Source organism: Schistocerca cancellata, chromosome 3 (genome assembly GCF_023864275.1).
Source record: "Schistocerca cancellata isolate TAMUIC-IGC-003103 chromosome 3, iqSchCanc2.1, whole genome shotgun sequence".
In the NCBI taxonomy this organism is placed as follows: domain Eukaryota; kingdom Metazoa; phylum Arthropoda; class Insecta; order Orthoptera; family Acrididae; genus Schistocerca; species Schistocerca cancellata.
This window is the reverse complement of record NC_064628.1, coordinates 646011120-646036031: the sequence shown is the minus strand read 5'-3', so window position 1 is coordinate 646036031 and position 24912 is coordinate 646011120. Positions and strand designations below refer to the sequence as shown.

The 24912-nt window shown below is 39.5% G+C and overlaps 1 protein-coding gene across 2 annotated transcripts in view; it reads left to right on the top strand.

Moving 5' to 3' along the window:
• Positions 1–17452, top strand: part of LOC126175599 (E3 ubiquitin-protein transferase MAEA) — a 56144-nt gene extending 38692 nt beyond the window's left edge. For both annotated transcript variants that reach the window (XM_049922474.1, XM_049922473.1), the window contains 4 exons: positions 9904–9995; positions 15822–15972; positions 16598–16793; positions 16927–17452. In XM_049922474.1, the coding sequence (XP_049778431.1) occupies positions 9904–9995; positions 15822–15972; positions 16598–16793; positions 16927–17028 (541 nt within the window). In that variant the 3' untranslated portion in view covers positions 17029–17452. The remainder of the gene's footprint in view (positions 1–9903; positions 9996–15821; positions 15973–16597; positions 16794–16926) is intronic.
• Positions 17453–24912: the final 7460 nt, after the last annotated feature.

Here is a 24912-nt window from a genome sequence, read left to right as displayed (position 1 = left end):
ACGGTCCCTTCCCTACAGCCTAGGTCTTCGTGGCAAACGAATCTGCTCCAGTCCGGAATCCCTGAAGCATTACACCAACAACCTGACAACAGCTTTCGCATCCCGCAACTACCCTCCCGACCTGGTACAGAAGCAAATAAACAGAGCCACTTCCTCATCCTCTCAAACCCAGAACCTCCCACAGAAGAACCACAAAAGTGCCCCACTTGTGACAGGATACTTTCCGGGACTGGATCAGATTCTGAATGTGGCTCTCCAGCAGGGATACGACTTCCTCAAATCCTGCCCTGAAATGAGATCCATCCTTCATGAAATCCTCCCCACTCCACCAAGAGTGTCTTTCCGCCGTCCACCTAACCTTCGTAACCTCTTAGTACATCCCAATGAAATCCCCAAACCACCTTCCCTACCCTCTGGCTCCTACCCTTGTAACCGCCCTCGGTGTAAAACCTGTCCCATGCACCCTCCCACCACCACCTACTCCAGTCCTGTAACCCGGAAGGTGTACACAATCAAAGGCAGAGCCACGTGTGAAAGCACCCACGTGATCTACCAACTGACCTGCCTACACTGTGATGCATTCTATGTGGGAATGACCAGCAACAAACTGTCCATTCGCATGAATGGACACAGGCAGACAGTGTTTGTTGGTAATGAGGATCACCCTGTGGCTAAACATGCCTTGGTGCACAACCAGCACATCTTGGCGCAGTGTTACACCGTCCGGGTTATCTGGATACTTCCTACTAACACCAACCTATCCGAACTCCGGAGATGGGAACTTGCTCTTCAATATATCCTCTCTTCCCGTTATCCACCAGGCCTCAATCTCCGCTAATTTCAAATTTCCGCCACTCATACCTCACCTGTCATTCATCAACATCTTTGCCTCTGCACTTCTGCCTCAACTGACATCTCTGCCCAAACTCTTTGTCTTTAAATATGTCTGCTTGTGTCTGTATATGTGTGGATGGATATGTGTGTGTGTGCGAGTGTATACCCGTCCTTTTTTCCCCCTAAGGTAAGTCTTTCCGCTCCCGGGACTGGAATGACTCCTTACCCTCTCCCTTAAAACCCACATCCTTTCGTCTTTCCCTCTCCTTCCCTCTTTCCTGATGAGGCAACAGTTTGTTGCGAAAGCTTGAATTTTGTGTGTATGTTTGTGTTCGTTTGTGTGTCTGTCGACCTGCCAGCACTTTCATTTGGTAAGTCACATCATCTTTGTTTTTAGGTATAAGTATTAACTGTGTTTTTCTTATTTGCCACTTCTTTTTCCATATGTTTTTGCTTTTACGAAGCTTTAATTTTCGAGTAATAGTAATAGTGTTCCATAGATTTCGTGTTTGTTTTGAATACAGTCCAGAGACAGTTAGTGCTTATTTTCATTGTTTCCATCTAGAAGTGTCTAGTAACCACATTTAGTGAGCCAGTTACCTTTAGTGAATTAGCAGTCTAGTTAAGAGTTGGTAACTTAACTCTCTACAGTAAATTGCTGATTTCTTAGGATGGATAAGATGTGTGACTTCTGTGTACGGACGCAGGAGGAGCTGGCTGCTGTTTGTGAACAGCTGAACGTGCTGATGGCCACAGTCAGGTGTCTTCAGGCTGCTGCCTCGGAGTGTAGCGGCATTGGGGAGTCCGGTGTGTCGCATGATACACCCCAGGTGTTACATACTTCACTCACAGTCCCTGCTGTAGAGACATCTTCGCGGGTACCGGGTGCGGTCGGGCCACCCTCTCCCCTAGGGGAGTGGCAGGTTCAAGGGCGTTCGTGTCGCATGAGGCGTAGGGTCAATGTGGAGGCTGGCCGTGTGGCATCGCCCGCTGTGCCTGTGAATGGACATGTGGCCGCTCCTTCAGCAAGGTCCGAGCAGGCACACGGGAGGAGGGGTTTATTAGTGATTGGGAGCTCCAATGTTAGGCAGGTGATGGAGCCCCTTATGGAAATAGTGGAAAGGTCGGGGAAGAAGGCCAATGTTCACTCTTTCTGCTTGCCAGGGGGGTCTCATCAGAGATGTGGAGGAGGCCCTGCCGGTGGCACTAGAGAGCACTGGGTGCACCCGACTGCAAATTGTTGCTCATGTCGGCACCAATGGCTCCTGCCTTCTGGATTCAGGGGTCATCCTCAGTTCATACAGCCAGTTGGCAGGGTTGGTGAAGGCGGAAAGCCTCGCTCGTGAGGTGGAATCTGAGCTAACTATTTGTGGTATCGTTCCCAGAACCGATTGTGGTCCTCTGGTTTGGAGGCAAGTGGAAGGCTTAAACAAGAGGCTCAGACGATTCTGCGGAGATCTGGGGTGCAAATTTCTCGACCTCCACTATCGGGTGGAGAAATGTAGGGTCCCCTGAATAGAGCAGGCCATCGGCACATTCAGCTGTTTGCAAACAGCGGCCAGCTCCTTCCGCATCCATACACAGCAGTCACACATCGTATCCATCCTAAGAAATCAACAATTTACTGTAGAGAGTTAAGTAATCAACTTTTAACTAGACTGCTAATTCACTAAAGGCGACTGGCTGACTAAACTGTGGTTAATACACACTTCTTGGAAACAATGAAAATAAGCACTAAATGTCCGTGGACTGTATTCAAAACAAACACGATATCTATGGAAGCGGGAAGCGGCTACAAGGGTAGTGGAGTACGTGTGGAGTGCACATGTGGGGTTTTTTAGGTTAAAGAATTCCCTCCCTACGTCCGACAAGACGCCTCCTGAGACGCGTCAAGGTAGCAGTAGGCGAAATGCAATAGGGAATTACAATATTAATGTGGTAATAGTAAACTGCAGGAGTGTCTATAGAAAGGTCCCAGAACTGCTCTCATTAATGAATCGTCACAATGCCCACATAGTACTAGGGACGGAAAGTTGGCTGAAACCAGATGTAAACAGTAATGAAATTCTAAACTCAGATTGGAATGTATACCACAGAGACAGGCTAAACAGTGAAGGGGGAGGTGTGTTTATGGCAATAAAAAGTGCAATAGTATCGAAGGAAATTGACGGAGATCCGAAATGTGAAATGGTTTGGGTAAAGGTCATGGTTAAAGCAGACTCAAACATAGTAATTGTATGTCTCTATAGGCCCTCTGGCTCAGCAGCTGTTGTGGCAAGACATCTGAAGGAAAATTTGGAAAATACTTTGAGTAGATTTCCCAATCATGTTATAGTTCTGGGTGGAGATTTTAGTTTACCAGATATAGACTGGGGGACTCAACATTTATAACGGGTGGCAGGGCCAAAGAAACAGTTAAATTTTTTTAAGTGCATTATCTGAAAACTAACGTGAGCAGTTAAACAGAGAACCGACTCATGGCGATAACATATTAGACCTTCTGGTGACAAACAGACCCGAACTATTTGAAACAGTCAACGCAGAACAGGAAATCAGCGATCATAAAGCAGTTACAGCATCGATGATTTCAGCCGAAAATTGAAATATTAAAAAAGTTAGGAAGATTTTTTATTTTTAACAAAAGTGACAAAAAGCAGATTTCAGAGTACTTGACAGCCCAACACCAAAGTTTTATCTCAAGTACAGATTAGTGTTGAGGATCAGTGGACAAAGTTCAAAACCATCATACAATATGCATTAGATGAGTATGAGCCAAGGAAGATAGTAAGAGATGGAAAAGAGCCACCGTGGTACAACAATAGAGTTAGAAAACTGCTGTGGAAGCAAAGGGAACGTCACAGCAAACATAAACATAGCCAAAGCCTTGCAGACAAACAAAAATTACACGAAGCGAAATGTTGTGTGAGGGGGAGGGGGGGTGGGGGGGGGGCTATGCGAGAGGCGTTCAATGAATTCGAAAGTAAAGTTCTATGTACTGACTTGGCAGAAAATCCTAAGAAATTTTGGTCTTATGTCAAAGCAGTAGGTGGATCAAAAAATTGTCCACTCTGTGACCAAAATGGTACTGGAACAGAGGATGACAGACTAAGGCCAAAATACTAAATGTCTTTTTCCAAAGCTGTTTCACAGAGGAAGACTGCACTGTAGTTCCTTCTCTAGATTGTCACAGAGATGACAAAATGGTAGATATCAAAATAGATGACAGAGGGATAGGAAAACAATTAAAATCGCTCAAAAGAGGAAAGGCCTCTTGACCTGATGGGATACCAGTTCGATTTTACACAGAGTACGCGAAGGAACTTGCCCCCTTCTTGCAACGGTGTACGATAGGTATCTAGACGAGCGTAGCCTTCCAGAGGATTGGAAAAGGGCACAGGTCATCCCCGTTTTCAAGAAGGGATGCCAAACACATGTGCAGAACTATAGACCTATATCTCTAACATCGATCAGTTGTAGAATTTTGGAACACACATTATGTTAGAGTATAATGACTTTTCTGGAGACTAGAAATCTACTCTGTAGGAATCAGCATGGGTTTCAAAAAAGACGATCGTGTGAAACCCAGCTCGCGTTATTCGTCCACGAGACTCAGAGCCATAGACACGGGTTCACAGGTAGATGCCGTGTTTCTTGACCTCCACAAGGCGTTTGATACAGTTCCCCACATTCGTTTGATGAGCAAAGCAAGAGCATATGGACTATCACACCAATTGTGTGATTGGATTGAAGAGTTCCTAGATAACAGAACACGGCATGTCATTCTCAATGGAGAGAAGTCTTCTGAAGAAGAAGTGATTTCAAGTGTGCTGCAGGGGAGTGTCTTAGGACCGTTGCTGTTCACAATATATATAAATGACCTTGTGGATAACATCGAAAGTTCACTGAGGCTTTTTGCGGATGATGCTGTAGTATATCGAGAGGTTGTAACAATGGAAAATTGCACTGAAATGCAGGATGATCTGCAACGAATTGACGCATGGTGCAGGGAATGGCAATTGAATCTCAATGTAGACAAGTGTAATGTGCTGCGAATACACAGAAAGATAGATCCTTTATCATTTAGCTACAAAATAGCAGGTCAGAAACTGGAAGCAGTTAATACCATAAATTATCTGGGAGTACACATTAGGAGTGATTTAAAATGGAATGATCATATAATATTGATCGTCAGTAAAGCAGATGCCAGACTGAGATCCATTGAAGAATCCCAAGGAAATGCAATCCGAAAACAAAGGAAGTAGGTTACAGTAGGCTCGTTCGCCCACTGCTTGAATACTGCTCAGCAGTGTGGGATCCGTACCAGATAGGGTTGATAGAAGAGATAGAGAAGATCCAACGGAGAGCAGCGCGCTTCGTTACAGGATCATTTAGTAATCGCGAAGTGTTACGGAGATGATAGATAAATTCCAGTGGAAGACTCTGCAAGAGAGACACTCAGTAGCTCGGTACAGGCTTTTGTTAAAGTTTCGATAACATACCTTCACCAAGGAGTCAAGCAGTATATTGCTCCCTCCTACGTATATCTTGAGAAGAGACCATGAGGATAAAATTGGAGAGATTAGAGCCCACACAGAGGCATACCGAGAATCTTCCTTTCCTCGGACAATACAAGACTGGAATAGGGAGAACTGATAGAGCTACTCAAGGTACCCTCTTCCACACACCATCAGGCGGCTTGTCGAGTATGTATGTATATGTAGATGTAGATACTGACCAGCATCTCTGGAAAACACTGATGGATGCCTGATGTGCAGTTGACTTACTACCAGCTTGAAATGCATTGGGCTCCTGAATACATGGACCTGATGTGCTGCTTGTATTCTGATTCCTCTTTATGCAGGCAACAGCTTTTACAATGCCTAATTGGAGCCACAGTGATGTAGATGTCGTGAAGTACCTGGCATCTACGCCAAACAATGCCACATCAAAACCATAGTCAAGTTAAAATCAGAAGGGAGGCTCATCATTGGAACACAACACTAGGAACTGAAAGCACATTCATTCATTTCAGAGATGAATAGGTTAGCCGTAACTCACGGCAGTATTAATAGTAACCTTGAACTTCATGCGTATGATGCATTTATCTATAGTGAAGTAGGCGTATGGTCTGAAGAGAAAAAAAAAGAAAAAAACTGCACAAATAGTCAGATCTTGATAAGATTTCAGTGTGGTACAAAGATAAACAAAGTGCTTGAAATTTTCAGAAATGTAAAACTGTGCATTTTACAAAAAGAAAAAATGTATCCTGTGACTACGATATCAGTGATGCATGAATCAGTCAAGTTGAACAAATTCCTGGGTTTAACCAGTTGTACAGGCATAAAATAAAATAATCACATAGGCTCTGTTGTGGATAAAGCAGATGGCAGACTTCGTTTCATTGGTAGAACACTAGGGAAATACAGTCTACAAAGGAGATTGCATGTAAAAGTTGCTAGGGACCCATCTTAGAATATTGCCCAAGTATGTGGGACTTGTACCGGTGATCAAATTTGTCAACAAATGGGAGAGTGCTACACAGATACTGAAAAACCTGCTCAGGAAAACATTTGAAGGTAGACACAAACTGTTCCTTGAAATCTTACTTATAAAAATTTAAGAACCTCTGTAAACTGACGAATCTAGGAATATGCTACAGCCCCATACTTACAGCTTCCACAGGAATCATGATAACAAGATTGTACTAATCACAGCACTCATAGAAGCATTTAAGCAATCATTCCTCCCGTGCTCCGTAGATGAACGGAACATGGAAAAAGTCCCAGTTGGTACAACAGAAAGTACCCCCTGCCAGGCACTTCACAGTGGTTTGTTGATGTGGGTTTGGATCTACATGTCAAATGTATGGTTTGGATCGGGCTGTTCCAGCACAAGAGCTCAGCTGTGATCAGCCAGTTGCCCATGGGCACTGGTGGGCAGGAGTGAGTTAAAAGCTTGCACCCGTCTGCACAATGTCAGGTGGACAGTGCTGGGCAAGCAGCTTACATGGAGCACTGTGCACAAAACATTGCCTAGGTAGGAGACCATGTACAAGGCAGTGCAGGGTGACTGGTTATAATTAACAAAAACTTTAATATAAGCCAAACATATGAACATTTTATTTAGTTTGAGAAATACATTTCCGTTTATTCACAGTTAATGAAATATTGGGTGTCAGTCCTCAAGCTGGCACAAGATGCAGAATACTCTTAAGTTTTGAGTTGTGCAGCTGGGACCTCTCTGCAGCTTTTACTCTTTGCAGCTTTTACTCTTTGCAGCTTTTACTCTTTGCAGCTTTTACTCTTTGCAGCTTTTACTCTTTGCAGCTTTTACTCTTTGCAGCTTTTACTCTTTGCAGCTTTTACTCTCTGCAGCTTTTACTCTCTGCAGCTTTTACTCTCTGCAGCTTTTACTCTCTTCAGCATAGAAAAGAGTTGTTCGCAACCAAATGTGGAGCCAAATATAGATATAACGTCAGCTGCATTCCTGTGTAATTTGCAAAAGGCCTCTGCATGAAGATCACAATACCATCTTACCAAATTTTTGGTTTTGTAACATATGTCTTTGAGCAGTGTGCTGTTTAGCAAATCAACTTTGATGAAGTTGTACGATAACTTGGTGATAATCATCAAAACTTCTCTCTTCAGGCAATTGAAGGGATGAAAAACACTTGAAAAAAGTTAAGATTCACAATCAAGTCGCCTTTCAAATAGATGAAGTTTGCCCATGAATGCGTTAATTTTATCACACATATCAATAATTAATAGATCCTTTCCTTGAAGCGAAGTGACTTATTTAAGCTGTTTAGATGTCTTGTAATGTCAGTTAGGAAGGCCAAGCCTGCCTCCCATGTCTTGTCTTAGACTGATGGCTGCCCCTCTCCTTCCATTTCCACAAACAATGTAATTCCTTCCTGAATTGTGAAAAATGCACTGATAACACTGCGTCTGCTAAGCCACCGTGCTGTGCAGTGATAAGGAATATCGCCTTAGGCTGCTGCCAGGTCATGCAAAAAGCCTTTGATTGACACTGTGGTGCCTTCCTAAATTTGTGCACTTCACCACAACCTTAATGACATTGGCACATTTCACACTTTCAGGACAAATAGCTTCCTGGTGGATGAAACAGTGTATGCTTGATATTTCTTTTCAAAATTCTGTCTTGATATTTTCCGTCAGTTGAGTCACAAAACATTGCTGGCTCTCAACCATTTGTGGTGCACTGTCTATTGCCTCAGAAGAGAGCCTGTCCCATTGCAAGCATGTTTCCTACAAACTCACAGACAACATCAAATATGCTGTGACCTGTGGTCGTGTACTCCATCAGTATGACATCTAGCAGCTCCTCAAAATCCTGTAGTTCCAGATATTGTAAGCTGAGCAACATCTGTGACATCTGTGGTTTTTTTCAAGGGCTATCAAAAACGCTATTAAAGTCTGGCACTTTTGCTTCGGTTGATTTTCCATATCCATGCCCAATCATGGATCCGATGAGATATCGTTTGCTTGGAGAGGCAAACTCCTTCAAATTTTATAAGCTTTGCTGGCACTAAGCACTCGATGATGCCAAGCAGACGTGATCTCACCAAAGACCTATTTAGAATGGTCTTCCGTTTCAGTTGTTGCAAGGATGTGTGCAACTTAGTAGTTTACTCGAAGTGCCGCACCAGTTGAAACTTCGTCATCGTCAGAAACCTACAATAGCTGTATAACACATCTGTAAAAAAATGAAATCAATATGTATACAGAACTCGTAGAAGTATGTATTCATTTGTTATATTTATTTATTTTGCATCATATTTACCTATTCTGAACTACTTCCTTCAGTGTAACAAAGCATTGCTTTCTTGCATTACTATCCAGCTCATTGTACTGCTTCACATGAAGAGACCTGTAGTTATGCTGTATATTATACTCCTTCATCGTATTCAGAATTTCGGGACACAGATGATACTGAGGCAACCCATCTTTCTCAACAAACAAAAACCGCGCTTCCCAACTTTGTGAAAATGGCAACAGGCTCCTTATAGAACTCATTGTGATCACTATGTCCACTACAAAGCACAAGGTGTAACTAAGCAACAGGCATGTGTGGTGAAATGGACCTTTGCGAGTGGTCTAACCCCTAATACCTGGTCGCTGGGCAAGCCCATCTAAGCCCATGGGTGCCCATGTCCTATGAGGCTGACTTAGAACAGCCTGATTTAGATCTACATGTCAAATGTATGACCAGGTTTTAACAGTTTGTCACCTTGTGATTAACTTTCAGTGTGGACTGCATCCATATTAATGTGGTATTGCAGTACCGCAAGACGTATGAAAACGTGCAGACTGTAGCTGTAGCCATGGAAGTTAGGATTTAGGGTTTCCTAAATTACTTTAAGCAAATACGGGAGTGATTCCTTTGAAAAGTTTATTGCTAGTTTTCCTCCTCCTCCTCCTCCTCCTCCTCCTCCCCCCCCCCCCTCCTCCACCCTCCTTCCCAATAGTGAACTCGTTCCCCAAGGGGAATTAACTCTTTAATCTCCATTCATGTGCTACTCATGCACCTTACTGAGTTTGTATGGGATGTAGCCAGATAGCAGCAGCGTTGTGAGGATGGAAAATGAAGTCACCTTGCATGCACATCTTTGAAATAATTCCCATACCTTTGTTTTTGGGGTGGACACACTACAGCTTATTGCATCACATTATTCCATTTGTACTTTGTCATTGTGTTCTGTTTTATATTTGTACCATTAGTTTTCATATTATTAGTCATTTGCTGTGTATTAAGTGCTTTGCTGTGATTTTCTTAACTGTTAAATTTTCAAAAAACACTTGTATTATTACAAGATAATGCCACAACACGACACCTTCAGATATTGTATGTAATAATTGTTGTCCTCAACTTACCAATTGCTTATCCAATATTTCTTCAACATGTGTGCACATTATAGATTTTGGAAGTAAGTGTGAAAGTAATTTTGAATAGATTCCGTGTCTTAAGCAAAACATCATCTTATATGTCTTTGCAAAGTAGCAAATATGCATCAGTTCAGTTGTTAAGAAAAATTCATCAATTTCTTAGGCATGCCCGTAAACATTTCTCGAGTTTTGAAGAGGAGCAACTCCAAGATGTGCAGCATTGTATGGCCCTTTTGGCATTTCCAACAAATACAAGTAAGTTATCTCAAATTTTAACATCTTTTGCTATTCATTATTATTTGATACTATTTATGATTACTCCATCTAAAAGAGCATTTGAATTTAAATTTCATTATCTTTTCATGTTCCAGAGTCTCCTCATGTGTGTACTTTGTTGTTTCTTTGTTATTCTGCCCACTTTTGCTTTTGTCTTGTGGTTTCTATTGATGTTTTTTGATGGTATTTGTGAAATTTTCTCAGTCTTCCATTTCGTGTAATGTCGTGTCCTTTATCCACTTCATTTTTCCCATCTGAATAGCTTACTTCAAGAACTTTTCTTGTTCTTTACCTGAACATATCTGTGAATCTGTATGTATATGTATAAATTTCAGATGTTGCTCTCTTCATACAAATTCCTTCTTTTTATTGGTGTAAAATTATTTAGATATTTTTGTGTCACCATTTTTCCATTATTTATAATTTTATTCCACCAATTTATGTTGTTTCTACTGCTGTTATTTCTACTGCATATACTGTTTCCAGAAGTACACTGTCTGATCAAAAGTATTCAGACAACTCTATGTAATGCGGCATTGACCACTAGATGTCCTGAGAGGCGGACCTGCCAGTATAAAAGGAGGAAGAGAGTACTGTGTTCTCAGTAGAGAAGCAGTAAGAGCAGAAATGGGCTGTCATTAGAGCTGTGACTTTGAATGCAGGAGGTTGAAATTAACTGTACAGATAATCTGCAACAATCAATAGAGTCCTCTAACTGGGCAGGTATCAAGAATGGTGTCCAACAGGGTTTAGTCTTGGGTCCCATATTGTTCTTAATATATATTAATGACTTGCCACTGTATATTCATGAAGATGCAAAGCTAGTTATTTTTGCTAATGATACAAGTATAGTAATCACACCCAACAAGCAAGAATGAGCTGAGGAAATTGTAAATGATGTCTTTCAGAAAACTATTAAGTGGTTCTCTGTAAATGGATTCTCACTAAATTTTGAGAAAACACAGTTTATACAATTCTGTACAGTAAATGGCATAACACTATTGATAAATATAGACTATGAACAGAAGTCTGTTGCTGGGGCAGAATACTCAACATTTCTGGGTGTGTGCATTGATGAGAAATTGAACTGGAAGAAAGACATCGATGATCTGCTGAAACGGTTAGGTTCAGCTACTTTTGCTATTAGGGTTATTGCAAATTTTGGTGATAAACATATAAGTAACTTAGCCTACTATGTCTGTTTTCATTCTCTGCTTTCATATGGCATCATATTTTGGGGCAATTTGTCATTGAGAGAGAGAGAGAGAGAGAGAGAGAGAGAGAGAGAGAGAGAGAGAGAGAGTGAGTGTATTCATTGCATAAGACATGTAATCAGAATAATAACTGGAGCCCTCCCAAGATCACCTTGCAGACATTTGTTTAAGGAAATCGGGATATTCACAGTACCTTCACAATACATATATTCACTTATTAAATTCATCATTAGTAACCCGTTCCAGTTCAAAAATAACAGCAAAGTGCATAACTACAACTCTAGAAGAAAGGATGATCTTCACTGTTCTGGATTAAATCTCACTTTGGCACAGAAAGTGGTGAATTCTGCAGCCCCGAAAGTCTTTGGTCATTTGCCAAATAGTATTAAAAGTCTGACAGATAGCCAACCAATGAAAGAATTTCTGAATGACAACTTCTTCTACTCAATAGATGAATTCTTAGATATGAATTAGTAACTGTAAAAAAAATTAATTATTTTGTACAAAGAAAACTTATGTTAAAGTGACATGTTACACATCATTACAAAATGCCGTTTCCATGATCTGTGGAACAAGGATTAATGTAATGTAGGACTTGTCACTGGATGTCACCTAAGTAACAAATCCATCAGAACATTGTGACCAATCCAAAGCTGCCCAAGTTGACTCTCAGTGGTGGGATTAAGTGGAACAGCAAAGGAACAACCACAGCTAAACTAAGACCAGGTACACTTATACTCATGGAAAGGGACAGATGAGAATTGCGGAGGGTGGTTGTAAAAAATCGCATGAAATCAGTGGAAGGAATCGCTCATGAGTTCAGTAGTGCTACCAGCAGTCCTACTAGCACAATGACTGTGTATATGGAGTTTAAAAGGAATTGAAATATAGTGGTTGAGCAGCTCCTTACAAGTCACACTTTTCTGTTGTCGAAGCTAACCATTTCTTGAGCTGGTTAAAAGGAAACACTGCTGGACAGTGAATGACTGAATTTGGTGTTCTGTAGTGGTGTACAACATCTATACCCTTGGCAATCTGAGGGGTGGGTTAGGTTTTGGAAAATGCTCAAAGAACGTTACCTGGCATAATTTGTAGTGCCAACAGTAAAATACAGAAGAGGTGTGTGTAGTATGAGGGTGCTTATTTGGTTAAGGTGTGGTCCCCTTATTGTGCTTAAGAAAACAGTAAATGAGGAAGGATTTAAACACATTTTACAGCATTGTACAGTAGAGGAACAGTTCAGAGACTATACTCATTAACAAGACAGTGCACCCTATTACAAAGCAGCATCTGTGAGGCAATGGTTTTTGGATAGTAATATTGGCTACTGATAGGTGTCCAGATACTTCTGATCAGATAATATATGGTTATGTTGTATTGTCTTATATTTCATGCTGATGAATTGTGTTGTAAATTCCATGTCAGCCTCTATGCTTTTGGAGTTCCAGATTCTTTCTTGATTAGCCCCTTGAGTTAATTCCTGATGGTTGAGTAATTTGAAATAAGGGTCATATGCTAATTTCTAATTGGTTATTGCTGTGAACAGATTGTCCTGTAGCAACTTGCAATGTACTGTATTTTTCACATGAAATTTGTAAATTCATTTTTTGTGTAGCTTTTTCTCTATTGTCCTAAACATATTCTCAGTAGCTCATGAGGATTGTGACATCATTTTCAAATGCCAGGTTCCTCACATTGCTTTCTTGTGTGTCCTGATAATTTTCTCAAGAACAATGATAAAGATCAGGAATAAGAACCTGTCATGCTGCTGCACTTCAGTTTTGATCTCGGATGACATGGAAATTTCTCTCTTGATTCAAAATTTTTCAAGTTTGTTGAAGAAAACCTGTCAGTCTGTGGAGTCATATCCCTTCTTGAAGTTCATAAAGAGGACCACTGTATTTCTGCTATTTCCCACCTGAAGAATTGTCTTAAGATTCCAGAACTGTTCTATGCAGGAGCATCTGTTGTAAAAATGTACCTGGTACTCTACCTTGGGATCTCCCTCATCTTTTGAGTTTGTTTGAGGGCTTTGATATAACTTTGTAGGTGACTAGCAAGAGATATAGACCTAAAGAATTACATAAGAATGTTGCGCCTTCTCCCCCGCCACCTTTCTTGTGAAGTGTACGAGTGCATATCCCCAGTCAAAAGAGATTTGTTTGATTTTCCATAATACTGCTAGTTTCTTTTGATTCTTTGCATAAAAATTTTCATCATTTAGCTCCAGAATTCTGCAATAATTCTGTATTCATATGTGAATATTTTATTAAATAATATATGCTATTTCCTTGATGGTTGGTAGTTTAGAGTTTTCTTATTGAAGTAGTTCTACAGCTTAATAGTGTACACAATCAGCAGTGAGTCTTAATTCTGCTTGATAATACACACAGTCAGCAGTCAATCGAAATTCTGAAATTCTAGAAAGACTGTATATGTGTACTGAAATCTGATTACAATTGAGTATATCATATATGTACACTGTTAAATTAAGAATTAAAATTTGTGGACAGTTTGTGTGTATTTAAGAGGAGACATGTTTGATGCCACATAGAGTAAACATGCAAATAACAGACTGAAAATGTAAAAAGAAATTAAACATAAGAAAGTCAAACAATGGAAACTAAAAGTTGGAAAATGAACAATATAAGGAAAAAATAGATTGCTGCTCACTGTAAAGATGACACGCAGAGCTGCAGACTGATATCTCTGTGCCACACAGCCTCCCTGCCAGAGATGCTGGACATGTGTGTGTGCGGTGTGCTTGCTTGTATGAATAAATGTGTCTTTTTGTTGTGCCTGTATGCAACTCAGCATGTCACATTATGGGTTAGTTGCAATCTGTCTTTTCCTTCTACTGTTTAACACAAGAGAGCACTTTTAATACATATGACCATAACTTTTTCCCCAGTTATTTGTACTTCATAAAGAAATGTAGCCAGTATTTGTCTTTATTGTTCACTGCAACATTTATGTGTACACTTGTGATTGTATCCATGTTGCTCTGGTTAGAAATCACTTCTGTTGTTTTAGGGGCTAAGATAATAGTACGAGGGCCGTTCAGAAAGTAACCTCCGGTTGATTTAAAAAAATACACCAAGTTAAATAAAAATATTTTAATATATACATCTTGCAACTACATCTTTGCACTATTTTTCTACATAGTCTCCATAGCGATTGAGGCACTTATCGTATCTCTTCACAAGCTTTGAAATTCCTTCTGCATAAAAATCACCCGCTTGTGCCTGGAGCCAGCCTGTGACCGCATCTTTGAGCTCTTCGTCGTCATCAAACCGCTGTGACCCGAGCCATTTCTTCAAATGCATGAAGAGGTGATAATCACTTGGCGCCAGGTCTGGGCTGTAAGGTGGATGGTTGATAACGTCCCACTTGAAGGACTCAAGAAGGGCCGTTGTTCTGTGAGCAGAGTGAGGACGGGCGTTATCGTGCAAAAAAACGATACCGGAAGTCAGCATACCACGGCGTTTGTTCTGTATAGCCCGTCGTAACTTTTTTATTGTTTCACAGTACACGTCTTGATTAATGGTCGTACCACGTTCCATGAATTCAACCAACAACACCCCTTTGGCATCCCAAAACACCGTTGCCATAAGTTTTCTGGCAGAAAAATCTTGCGAGGCTTTTCTTGGTTTGGTAGGCGAATTTGAATGTGCCCACATCTTTGATTGTTCTTTTGTCTCAGGGTTCACGTACTTAATCCAGGTTTCGTCACCGGTCATGATTCTGTTTAACAATGGTTCTCCTTCGTCCTCATAACGTGACAGAAAGTCTAATGCAGAGGCCATTCTTTGAGTTTTGTGGTGGTCGGTAAGAATTTTGGGCACCCATCGTGCACAGAACTTACGGTAACCCAATCTTGCTGTCACTATCTCGCACAAGAGAGTCTTAGAAATCTGTGGAAAACCAGTAGACAACTCCGACATTGAGAAACGTCGATTTTCACGAACTTTTGCATCAACTGTCTGAACGAGTTCGTCAGTCACCAATGATGGTATACCACTCCTCTCTTCATCATGAACGTTTTCTCGTCCACTAAATAAACGTACCCATTCACGGACAACTCCTTCACTCATAACTCTTGGTCCGTACACGGCACAAAGCTCACGATGAATAGCTGCTGCAGAATATCCTTTGGCTGTAAAAAACCTTATGACAGCACGCACTTCACATTTGGCGGGGTTTTCTATTGCAGCACACATTTCAAACTGCCACAAAAACTAAACTAGCGTAGGTACGACGTTCACTCGACCACGGCTTGATGCCGACTGACCTGTTGAGTGCGTGAACGCACAGATGGCGTCGCTACTCCCCCCACAACCCGCACTGTGACTGATCGGAGGTTACTTTCTGAACCGCCCTCGTATTATTACAGTTGATTATCATGAGGAAAGTAGAAATGTAAAATGCCAGTTTTACAGCTCTATCTAGATCATTTTTAGTAATAATACTAACATTTTGTTGTATCTCCTAAATTTGGTACACCTTACAGCAAGATGTAACTGTAGGTGTAAGTAGTTGGAAATTAATTCTGTGTAACTAATATAAATATTCTGATTTCTTTCTCTTGCAGCTCTTTCACCATATAAGGAGTTGCTGGATGAAAGCCGATGGGAACGGTTGGTGGAACAGTTCCGGCAAGAAAATTATAGGCTGTTCCAGTTAGCTTCCCAGTCTGTATTCACAGTTGCCTTGCAAGCTGGACTGTCAGCCCTAAAGACACCATATCCTTTTTTCATTGCAGTAGTTTGTAGTAGTAGGTAGTTTGTGACTTGATCCTTATTGTGTGTACGTCAGGGTCCATGGCTGTTTCTACATTCAGTAAATCTTTTGTAGCCATGTGACCAGATAATCATGTTTTCCTGACCAGTATTTCAGCCACTGTTGCAAGGTGACTTCATCAGGGTGGTTTATTTAGTGCTGGGCCAGTGCCTTATTGAAATCTCATACAGAGTGAGCGCACCCTGTTCAGTCAGTTTGTCAAGAATGTCACTGAACACTACCCCTGCATTTGCTGATAAAAGCCAATAGGAAATAAAACACAAATTACTATCAGTAAAGTATATCAGTTCTATCTGACCATTCAGTGAAAAACAGAGTTCAATGATGATGTTGACAGACAGGCACAAGGAGCAGGATGAAATTGTTCTACACAAGATGTAAATGTGGCACTTGCCACTTGATGGAGGTCACTTAACACTGGTTAAAACATTGGTCTGAAAAACATGATGATGCATTCAAACTTTAACCTGGTGCTTATTAAGACTTTTGTGTGTATGTTGTTCTGACTACTTATAAATATTGAAAAAAAGAAAGAAAGTAGCTGTATGAGCCTTAACGGACTATCACTCAGTGTTACAGTCAGAATCGAGAAAGTCGGAACCCAAGTTGCCCTGTGTGCCAAGAGTCACTGAATGAGCTAGCTATGCCATTACCTTTTGCACACTGCTCTCAGTCTCGCTTAGTTTGTGCGATTTCAGGCCTTCCATTGAATGAGCACAATCAGCCAATGATGTTGCCAAATGGCTATGTTTATGGTGAACAGGTGAGTTCTCCAAAAATTCTCAGTTTATAACTATTATTATTATTATTATTATTATTATTATTATTATTACTACTACTACTACAATTATTAATGTTGTTATTATTTCGCTGTTGATATCTGAGATTTGTTGCAGGCTTTGGAACAGATGGCAATGGAGAACAATGGTCAGATAGTGTGTCCTAAGACAAAAGAGGTCTTCCCCTATATAAAGCTGGAAAAAGTATTTGTAATGTAAAATATTTTGTACACCTTAAGGTGCTGCGTTGTTACTACTCCCAAATTAAAATGTTCATATTTGATCTGTTCACTCTTTTATGTTTGTTTTACTTTTTTACGTTGGCATGTATTGTATGAGACTTGCACATCATGGTTGAAATCTACAACAAAATCTGTATAAATGTTATAACATGATTTAATTTGTATCAATGTTCTCATTACTTAACTATTTGCATGATGGTTCCTGCAATATTTCTGAGTTCTTGCAATTTGATTATAATGTTTGAGAATGAAGTATTTAATATTCCTCTGATGTGTATCACTGTCAATATTTGTAAATTCAGGGAGGAATGCTGTGTATGTGTCATAAAAAGTGTAATGTTTTGTATATGTGTATATACATATCTGAGAAGTAATAAAGAAATTGCATAGGAAGAGAATAAGCCACTGTGTACAGAAATTGTTTTGTTGTACTGATGACTCCTTTATCTAGATCAGACTCCAGTGGTAGGCATATCTGTTGGTAAAATTATTCTTACACCACTAGTCTTTACATTAGATACACTGACAGTTCACCACTCCATTAGTGCTGGATCCAATTTATATTTCTGAGAACTTCATCAATTATGACATAATGGGACATAATTACAAATAATTTTCTTACAAACTTTATAGCAAGGTTTTAAATCTTTGAAAGAACTGCTCATTTTTGGCTGTTGATTTCAATTTACTATGTAAAATCTATCTTCTAACATCAAAACTACCTATATTTTTACTTGATTTTGTTCCAGCTTTTCGTAGCTGTGAATTTTCAACATTTCCCCCTCAGATCTCTCTCCTTCTCATAGACTTGTCACTGAACATTTTTTTTTCTGTCAATTAGTATAACTCATCATTTTTGTTGTGGACTCAATGTTTATTGAAAGCAGCCTAACAACACATTCACAGTATGGTTGTAATCAAACACCAGTCACTTTATGAGTAATTTAGAGGTATCATTTTATCCATTACCTCAAACCCTCTTTATCTAACTACGTTAATTGTTAAAATTTTTGTGATGTGGGCTGCAATTAGGTGCTCACACTCCATTTTGTGACTGTATTCCTATGTACTTCCTATTCAATTTCACTTCATTCTTCATATGTTATGGCAATTCTCGCTGTCAGTGTCAAAATATTTCAAACTTTTAATAAATATTTATACAGCAGCAGACTAAAGTATAATGTTTACTGCATTCTGATATCAGCTTGATGACAGGATGGGAATCTCTCTCTCTCTCCTCTAGCAAAACTCTAAAAAAGACCTAATTAATGTTTTCCATGGCTTTCCTTAATATGTTAAGGCAACTACCAGGAAAGTACAAAAGTAGTTTCTCACCTATTTTTTCCCCATCCCAAGCTTGTGTTCAGTCTCTGATGAAATCACAGACAGTGGAAAATCGCACTCTCCTCCTCCTCATCATCATCATCATCATCATCATAGTCATTGTCACCATCATCATTCACTGATGCAAGGTACTGACTGTCATTGCACAACAGTTCAATGTGGGGTCAGAATGTACAGAAGGAATCTTGTTATTCAAAAATATTAAAGAAAAAGAAAGCATTGTGGGAGCATCTAATATTAGCCAACCAGCTTCTCGGAGGTAATTAAATCACGATATTAAAGAGCTGAGGAAAAAAACTAACAAACTTTTTAATTACTTGCTTATCACCATCTAATTATTTAATTAGCTGATTAATAACACAATCAAGAAAAAGCACCATGATGCAATTAGCTATTAGTTCAAAACTTAAGCCGTTACTATGATGTGTGATAAGTAATTCAACTAGTATTTTAGAAATTTCTCTATTCTTTGATTACCTACTGTACCAAGTCATTTTGTTTGGGAGTGCAGAGTTAACTTCAGTGACTTCTCCCTCTTAAATCATTACCAGTGTATTGTAAGAAGAGATGAAACCAGTTAAATCATAACAACAGTCAGAAACATAGAAAACAATTTACCAAATAATAAAGACAGAGTTGTCTACTGCTGCTACGGTTGTGTGGAACTCTTAAGAGGGAATTGAAAATAGTTTTTTCACACACTGGTGGGTGGCATATAAAATGTGTAAGCTTGATAATGCCCAAGGGGATAAAATTAGCATGCAGCAAGTGACCAAAGTGACATCCAATTCAAAGGTTGCACCTGGACATTGAGCCACATGAACTTATTACCAGAACCTATACATACACAGGATTTTTTAAAAAAAAGTTGAGTATTTTGAGAGATTGTAACACCCACCACAAGGAAAAAAGCCAAGTAAACATGGGACCCAAAACAACTATCTTAAGACTTCATTTTACGATACTGTGACATGTGTTCTGCTGTAAATTCTTTGCTTTATATGTTTTGGGAGGAGTCAGTATTGGACCAAAACAAGAAAAAAAGTCATGTAAACATGGACTCTAAAATGCGTACCTTATGAGCCACAAGAACTTATTCAGTACAAGAGATGTGTTTCACAGCAGCAAAGATCAACAATTGCTCACAGCTCTTAAGGTATGTGTTTTAGAGCCCATGTTTGCTGGACTTTTTTTCTTGTTTTGGTGGGTACCACCACCTCTCAAAATATTGGACACTTTTTTTTTTTTAACTCGATGTACACACGTTCTCTTTTTACACATCTTATAAATTGAATCCCCAGCTGCCTTTCTCTGCCTATAAAAGGGGTATCCAAAAAAAGACAGAATTATTTTTTAAAAGCTATATATTTTTGACAAACACTATTGCACAATCTCTGATGGTGTTGATCATCTACATATATTGTCTGCTAGCCACCAAGCTCTTGAATTTTTTCAATATTTTCATCAGTTTGGGCAGCTGATGGACATCCAGGAAGAGGTTAGTCATCAATCGATATATTGCCATTTTTAAGTCGAGCAAACCACTCATACACTTTGAGTTTTTCCCATAGCATCACCTTGGTAAGCTGTTATCAACATTAAAGCAGTTTCAGCAGCATTTTTACTGAGTAGAATACAAAATTTCACAGATGCACATTGTTCGGTTAAACTTGCCACCATAAAAACAAAACAAGGACAAAATAATGCTACCAAAATAATCACTGCAGATGACAGAACAAGCCAGGTCAACAACACAGGTGGCACACCCCCTCATATATGAAGACTAATCTTGGGAACAGTTGCAGGAATTTTGATAACAGTTTCAGTAATGGATATGTAGATTCATGAGGAAAGTTTGTGTATATAATTTCTAAATTTTTGGTGCAAACAGGCAGAACTAGGATGAAGTTCCCCAGCCATGTCTTTTTCTGTTCTTCATGACAAAGATTTGTGGGCACACGAGACGGGCAAAAAGCAGCCCGCTTGCATTACCAGGCCAACATGAATTGCTGTTACAGGTTTTCAAACTCTAGCTACTACTGACTTACCAAACAATCTAAGATGCAAGGTACATCGGGTTTTATACTGATAAGAACAGATTTTCTGGTCCAAAGTTAATGTTTAAGGGGTGTGAAGCTTGTATTGGACAGATGCTGGAGTTGGGCTGTCAGCAAGTGGCCATGACTCACGCCAAACTGGCCCTGCAATTTCACAGGCCAGGCTTGCAGTAGCTCACAGCTCTCATCATTTCCCCAAGATGTCACTCCAAATGCCAATTAAATATGGAACAGATAACATTCGGGCCTTTTGACAGCTTGCTCGGCATGCGCTGATTAAATCTTGTAAGTTATATGAAAGTGATAATACTCCATCACCTGGCATTGTTCTAAATTTCAATCATAGCTCTATGTAGTGGCCCATAAACAAATGTACCGCTGTGCCATACTAGTTGTCTAGCTTTATGTACTTAGTGCTACACCTGCCGGGACAGGCTAAAAAATGAATTCTTTTAAAATATTTCTTGTGAGGCATCATTTGTAAGAAACTGTGAATTTCTTGAGACTTGTGCTTTCATTTTACTTCCATAGTTTTAGCCCCTCTCCGTGTATTACATTTGTTTCCATGAACTACAGATACAGTGCAGAAAATATTTGCCCCCTCTCCCCCAGTGATTTCCCCCTGCACATATATTACAATGGAGAACCTCGTTACATAGACTATAGTTCTTAATGCTAATACAATGTTAACACATTAAGTGATTAATTTGTCTTCTGAGTTTGTATTTTTTGGCCCTCTGACACATGGTGGATTTCCAAATGCTCTGTCAATAAGCATTTTCAGAAAGAGTTGTTTTGCAGTAATGACACTTCTCACCTCAATCCTTAGCAAATCTGATTATTCTAATAAATAAGTGGAAGATTTGTATATGTTTTAACACATCACTACAGATGAGAAAATTTGATTTATCATATGGGCCTGTTTTCAAAATATTAGCAAGACTGTAAAGTGTCCTAGGCATGAGTCAATTGCACAAATAAAAAGAATCACTTTTAAAGTTAAACTCACACATTCATGAAGAGAATAGCAACTCACTGTCTCTGGTTACTACACAAACAAAGTCGTGTGGTGTATTTGTATAAGGGGAATGCATCTAGTCCAGGGGTAATCAACCTGGTCCCTAATGCCCACTAGTGGGCACTCCAGCTTTTGAGGTGGGCGGCAGGCAGTATGGATTTTAAAAATACTTTCATTAGGTTTTCATAAAATTTTGAGAAAGTATTTGCTAAGTGATTGTAATTATATACCTTAACTTGCTGCAAGTCTGCTCTGTAAATTTTATGAAGTGAAGTTACTTCCCTACTTTATAAATCACTCTTACTGTAGAACTGTAGAACTGTTAGAAAATTTTACTACTAACAAAGGCACAAAAGTGGGTAGTAGGTAAAAAAGGTTGACTACCCCTGATCTACTCAGTCACTGAACATACAGAACAACCTCTTATAGCTAACAATATCCAGTTCGATGCAAGATCTCTGAACCTTAGGCTACCATGAGTTCTCTAACCAAGGTGGTTGCCAGATGCCTTCAGGCACTGAAGACAAGACATCATTCCTGGTGCTAGATCATAGCACATATTAAACCTTGACCATACTGTTATAGATTGTTTCCTGTCACCTGAAATACTCCATACAGCCATGAAATGTCATTGCAGATAACATTCAAGTCTGTCCCCCATCACATTCAGTGTGGTCAGCCTCTAATCTGTCAAAATCATTGTGAGCCATATTCACAAAACATCCAGTCAGAAACAAACAGACTATTACAAAGACCTCAAAAATTCTTTTGCTGCCATGCTATATGTTTCTGTGTTGTGTTATCACAGACTGGTTTGCACAATGTTGCCATGATGCAATATTTATTTGTGGTTCTCAGAGACAAATTTACGGATGTCAATACAGAAGCAAAGAAACTAATCTCCGATATGGATCCCTTAATAAAAGCTGACATGCAAAGGTTCAGTACAAATATTTCTGCATGTAAATAAAAACATTTCATCAAAATAAAATACAATTTCCCCAATAATTGCAGTCCCTCTGCAAGGAGAGATGTTCAACAGTGATTGTTTCCATACAATAACATTATCTGCAGAAAAAAGACTGAGGAAGCACACTGTAAATAAAGAGATACAAGAACACTGGTTTAGTAAACGACAGTTTCATTCTCATGGATGAATTACGGTGTCCTGGAGTTAAACAGAAAAAAATCTCAGAACTCCACTAACCATTACGTGCATCTTACTTGACAGAAACCAGACATTTGTCACTATGAAGAGAGTTCCCATTTTCCAGTTGGCCTTAAATGGATTCAGGACACGTGTGTAAGATCACTAAGATTGGATGAAGTTGCACGAGGATAAGAAACTATACCCATATTCAAAAGTAGCTGTCAAACCCAGTGTTCCAATTTTTTAAGTCACTCAGAGTAACTGCTGGGATGTTAGGTCAACTAAGGACATTGCTGATTTCGTTACATGTTCCTTACACCCAGTGCTACTCTTCCATTTCACATGGACAAATGGACTCAGTGTTGACCACACATTAAATTATACATTTCTCTCTTCTTGCATGCAATATCTCTCTACCATATATATATATGGATCCAACCTGTACTGATAGTATGACCAAATTGTATAATTATGGAATGCCTTTTATGCTCATGTATTGTGATGTTTTGGAGAATAGAAATCCCCTCTACTGGAATCAAGATGGATCCCATTAATGAATATCTTGCAAAGCAGCAGTCTGTCCATGAGATTGAGAGAGCCACTTATAACAGTGCCATGATTGATTTTGAGTTTCCTGACTTCCAGAAACCCATTGATTCATTTACCCACTTTTAACTTAATGAATAAAATATGAGCTCATGTGGTATTAAATCAATTATGTGAATCCATCTAAAATTTCTTAGAAGATACAACTCAGCACATTACTCTTAACAGGATGAATAATCTACATCTACCTTTATACTCTGCAAACCACTGTGAGGTGCCTGGCAGAGGATACATGTCACTGTACTTCTATTAGGGTTTCTTCCTGTTCCATTCACGTATGGAGTATGGGAAAAATGATTGTTTGAATGCCTCTGTGCATGCATTAATTATACTAATCTTATCCTCACAATACTTACGTGAGCAATATGTAGGGGATTGCAGTATATTCCTAGAGCCATCATTTAAAGCCGGTTCTTGAAAGTCTGTTATTAGGCTTTCTTGGGGTAGTTTATGCCTATCTACAAGAGTTTTCCAGTTCAGTTCCTTCAGTATCTATGTGACTGCATCTACCTGATTCTCTTGATACGATGCCTTCAGTATGTCATGTGAGAAAAGAATGAGCTGGGTTTCATATGATCAGTGTTTTTGGAATCCACACTGGCTGACACTGATGAGGTCATTCTGTTCAAGATACCTCATTATGTTTGAGCTCAGAATATGTTCTAAGATTCTGCAACAAATCGGTCAGGGATACTGGACGGTAGTTTTGTGACTCACTTCCACTATCCTCCTTGTAAATGGGTGTGCCCTGCGCTTTTTACATGAACTGGGCATGGAATTTTGTTCAAGGAATCTACAATTGATGATTATAGTTAGAAGAGGGAATAACTCAGCCGCAAATTCAGTGTAGAATCGACAGGGATTCCACTGAGCCCTGGAGCTTTGTTCAAATTTAATGATTTCAGCTTTTTCTCAACACCGCTGACACTAATACTTATCTCATTCACTTTTCAGTGGTACGGGGACTAAACTGGGGCACTTCTTCTGGGATTTCTTTTGTAAAGGAACATTTGAGAATGGAGTTAAGCATTTCACCTTTTGCTTCACTACCCTCAATTTCAGTTCCTGTCATGTTCACTAGGGATTGGAAACTAATTTTGGTGCCACTAACAGCCTTTACATATGACCAGAATTTCTTTGGATTCTGAGAAAGATCACTTGACAATATTCTACTATGGTAGTCATTGAAGGCATCAAGCATTGCTCTCTTGACAGCCAAATGTGTTTCATTCAGCATCTCTCTATCAATAGCCTTAGCCTTATACTTTGTTTTACATGTATTATGCAGTAATCTCTGTTTCTTTAGAAGTTTCTTTACAGGGACTGTATACCATGTAGATCCCCCCTCCCCTCTCCATTATGAACTGTTCTAGTGGCTATATATCTATCTAGTGCACAGTCAACTATTCTTTTCATCCTGAGCCATAGTTCTTCTACATGCTCCTGCCATGTGCTGAAAGTTGCAAGTTCCCCATTGAGATATGACACTACTGTTTTTTTTTATCTAGTTTACTACCTTTCTTCTTGTTCTAGTTGTCCTTTGTACTTTGGTAACCACAACCACATTATGGTGTCTGATACCAGTTTTGATGTGGACAGCCTCAAAGAGGTCAGGCCTATTTGTTGACATTAGATCCAATATATTTCCACGAAGAGTGGGATTTCTAACTACCTGTTCTAGGTAGT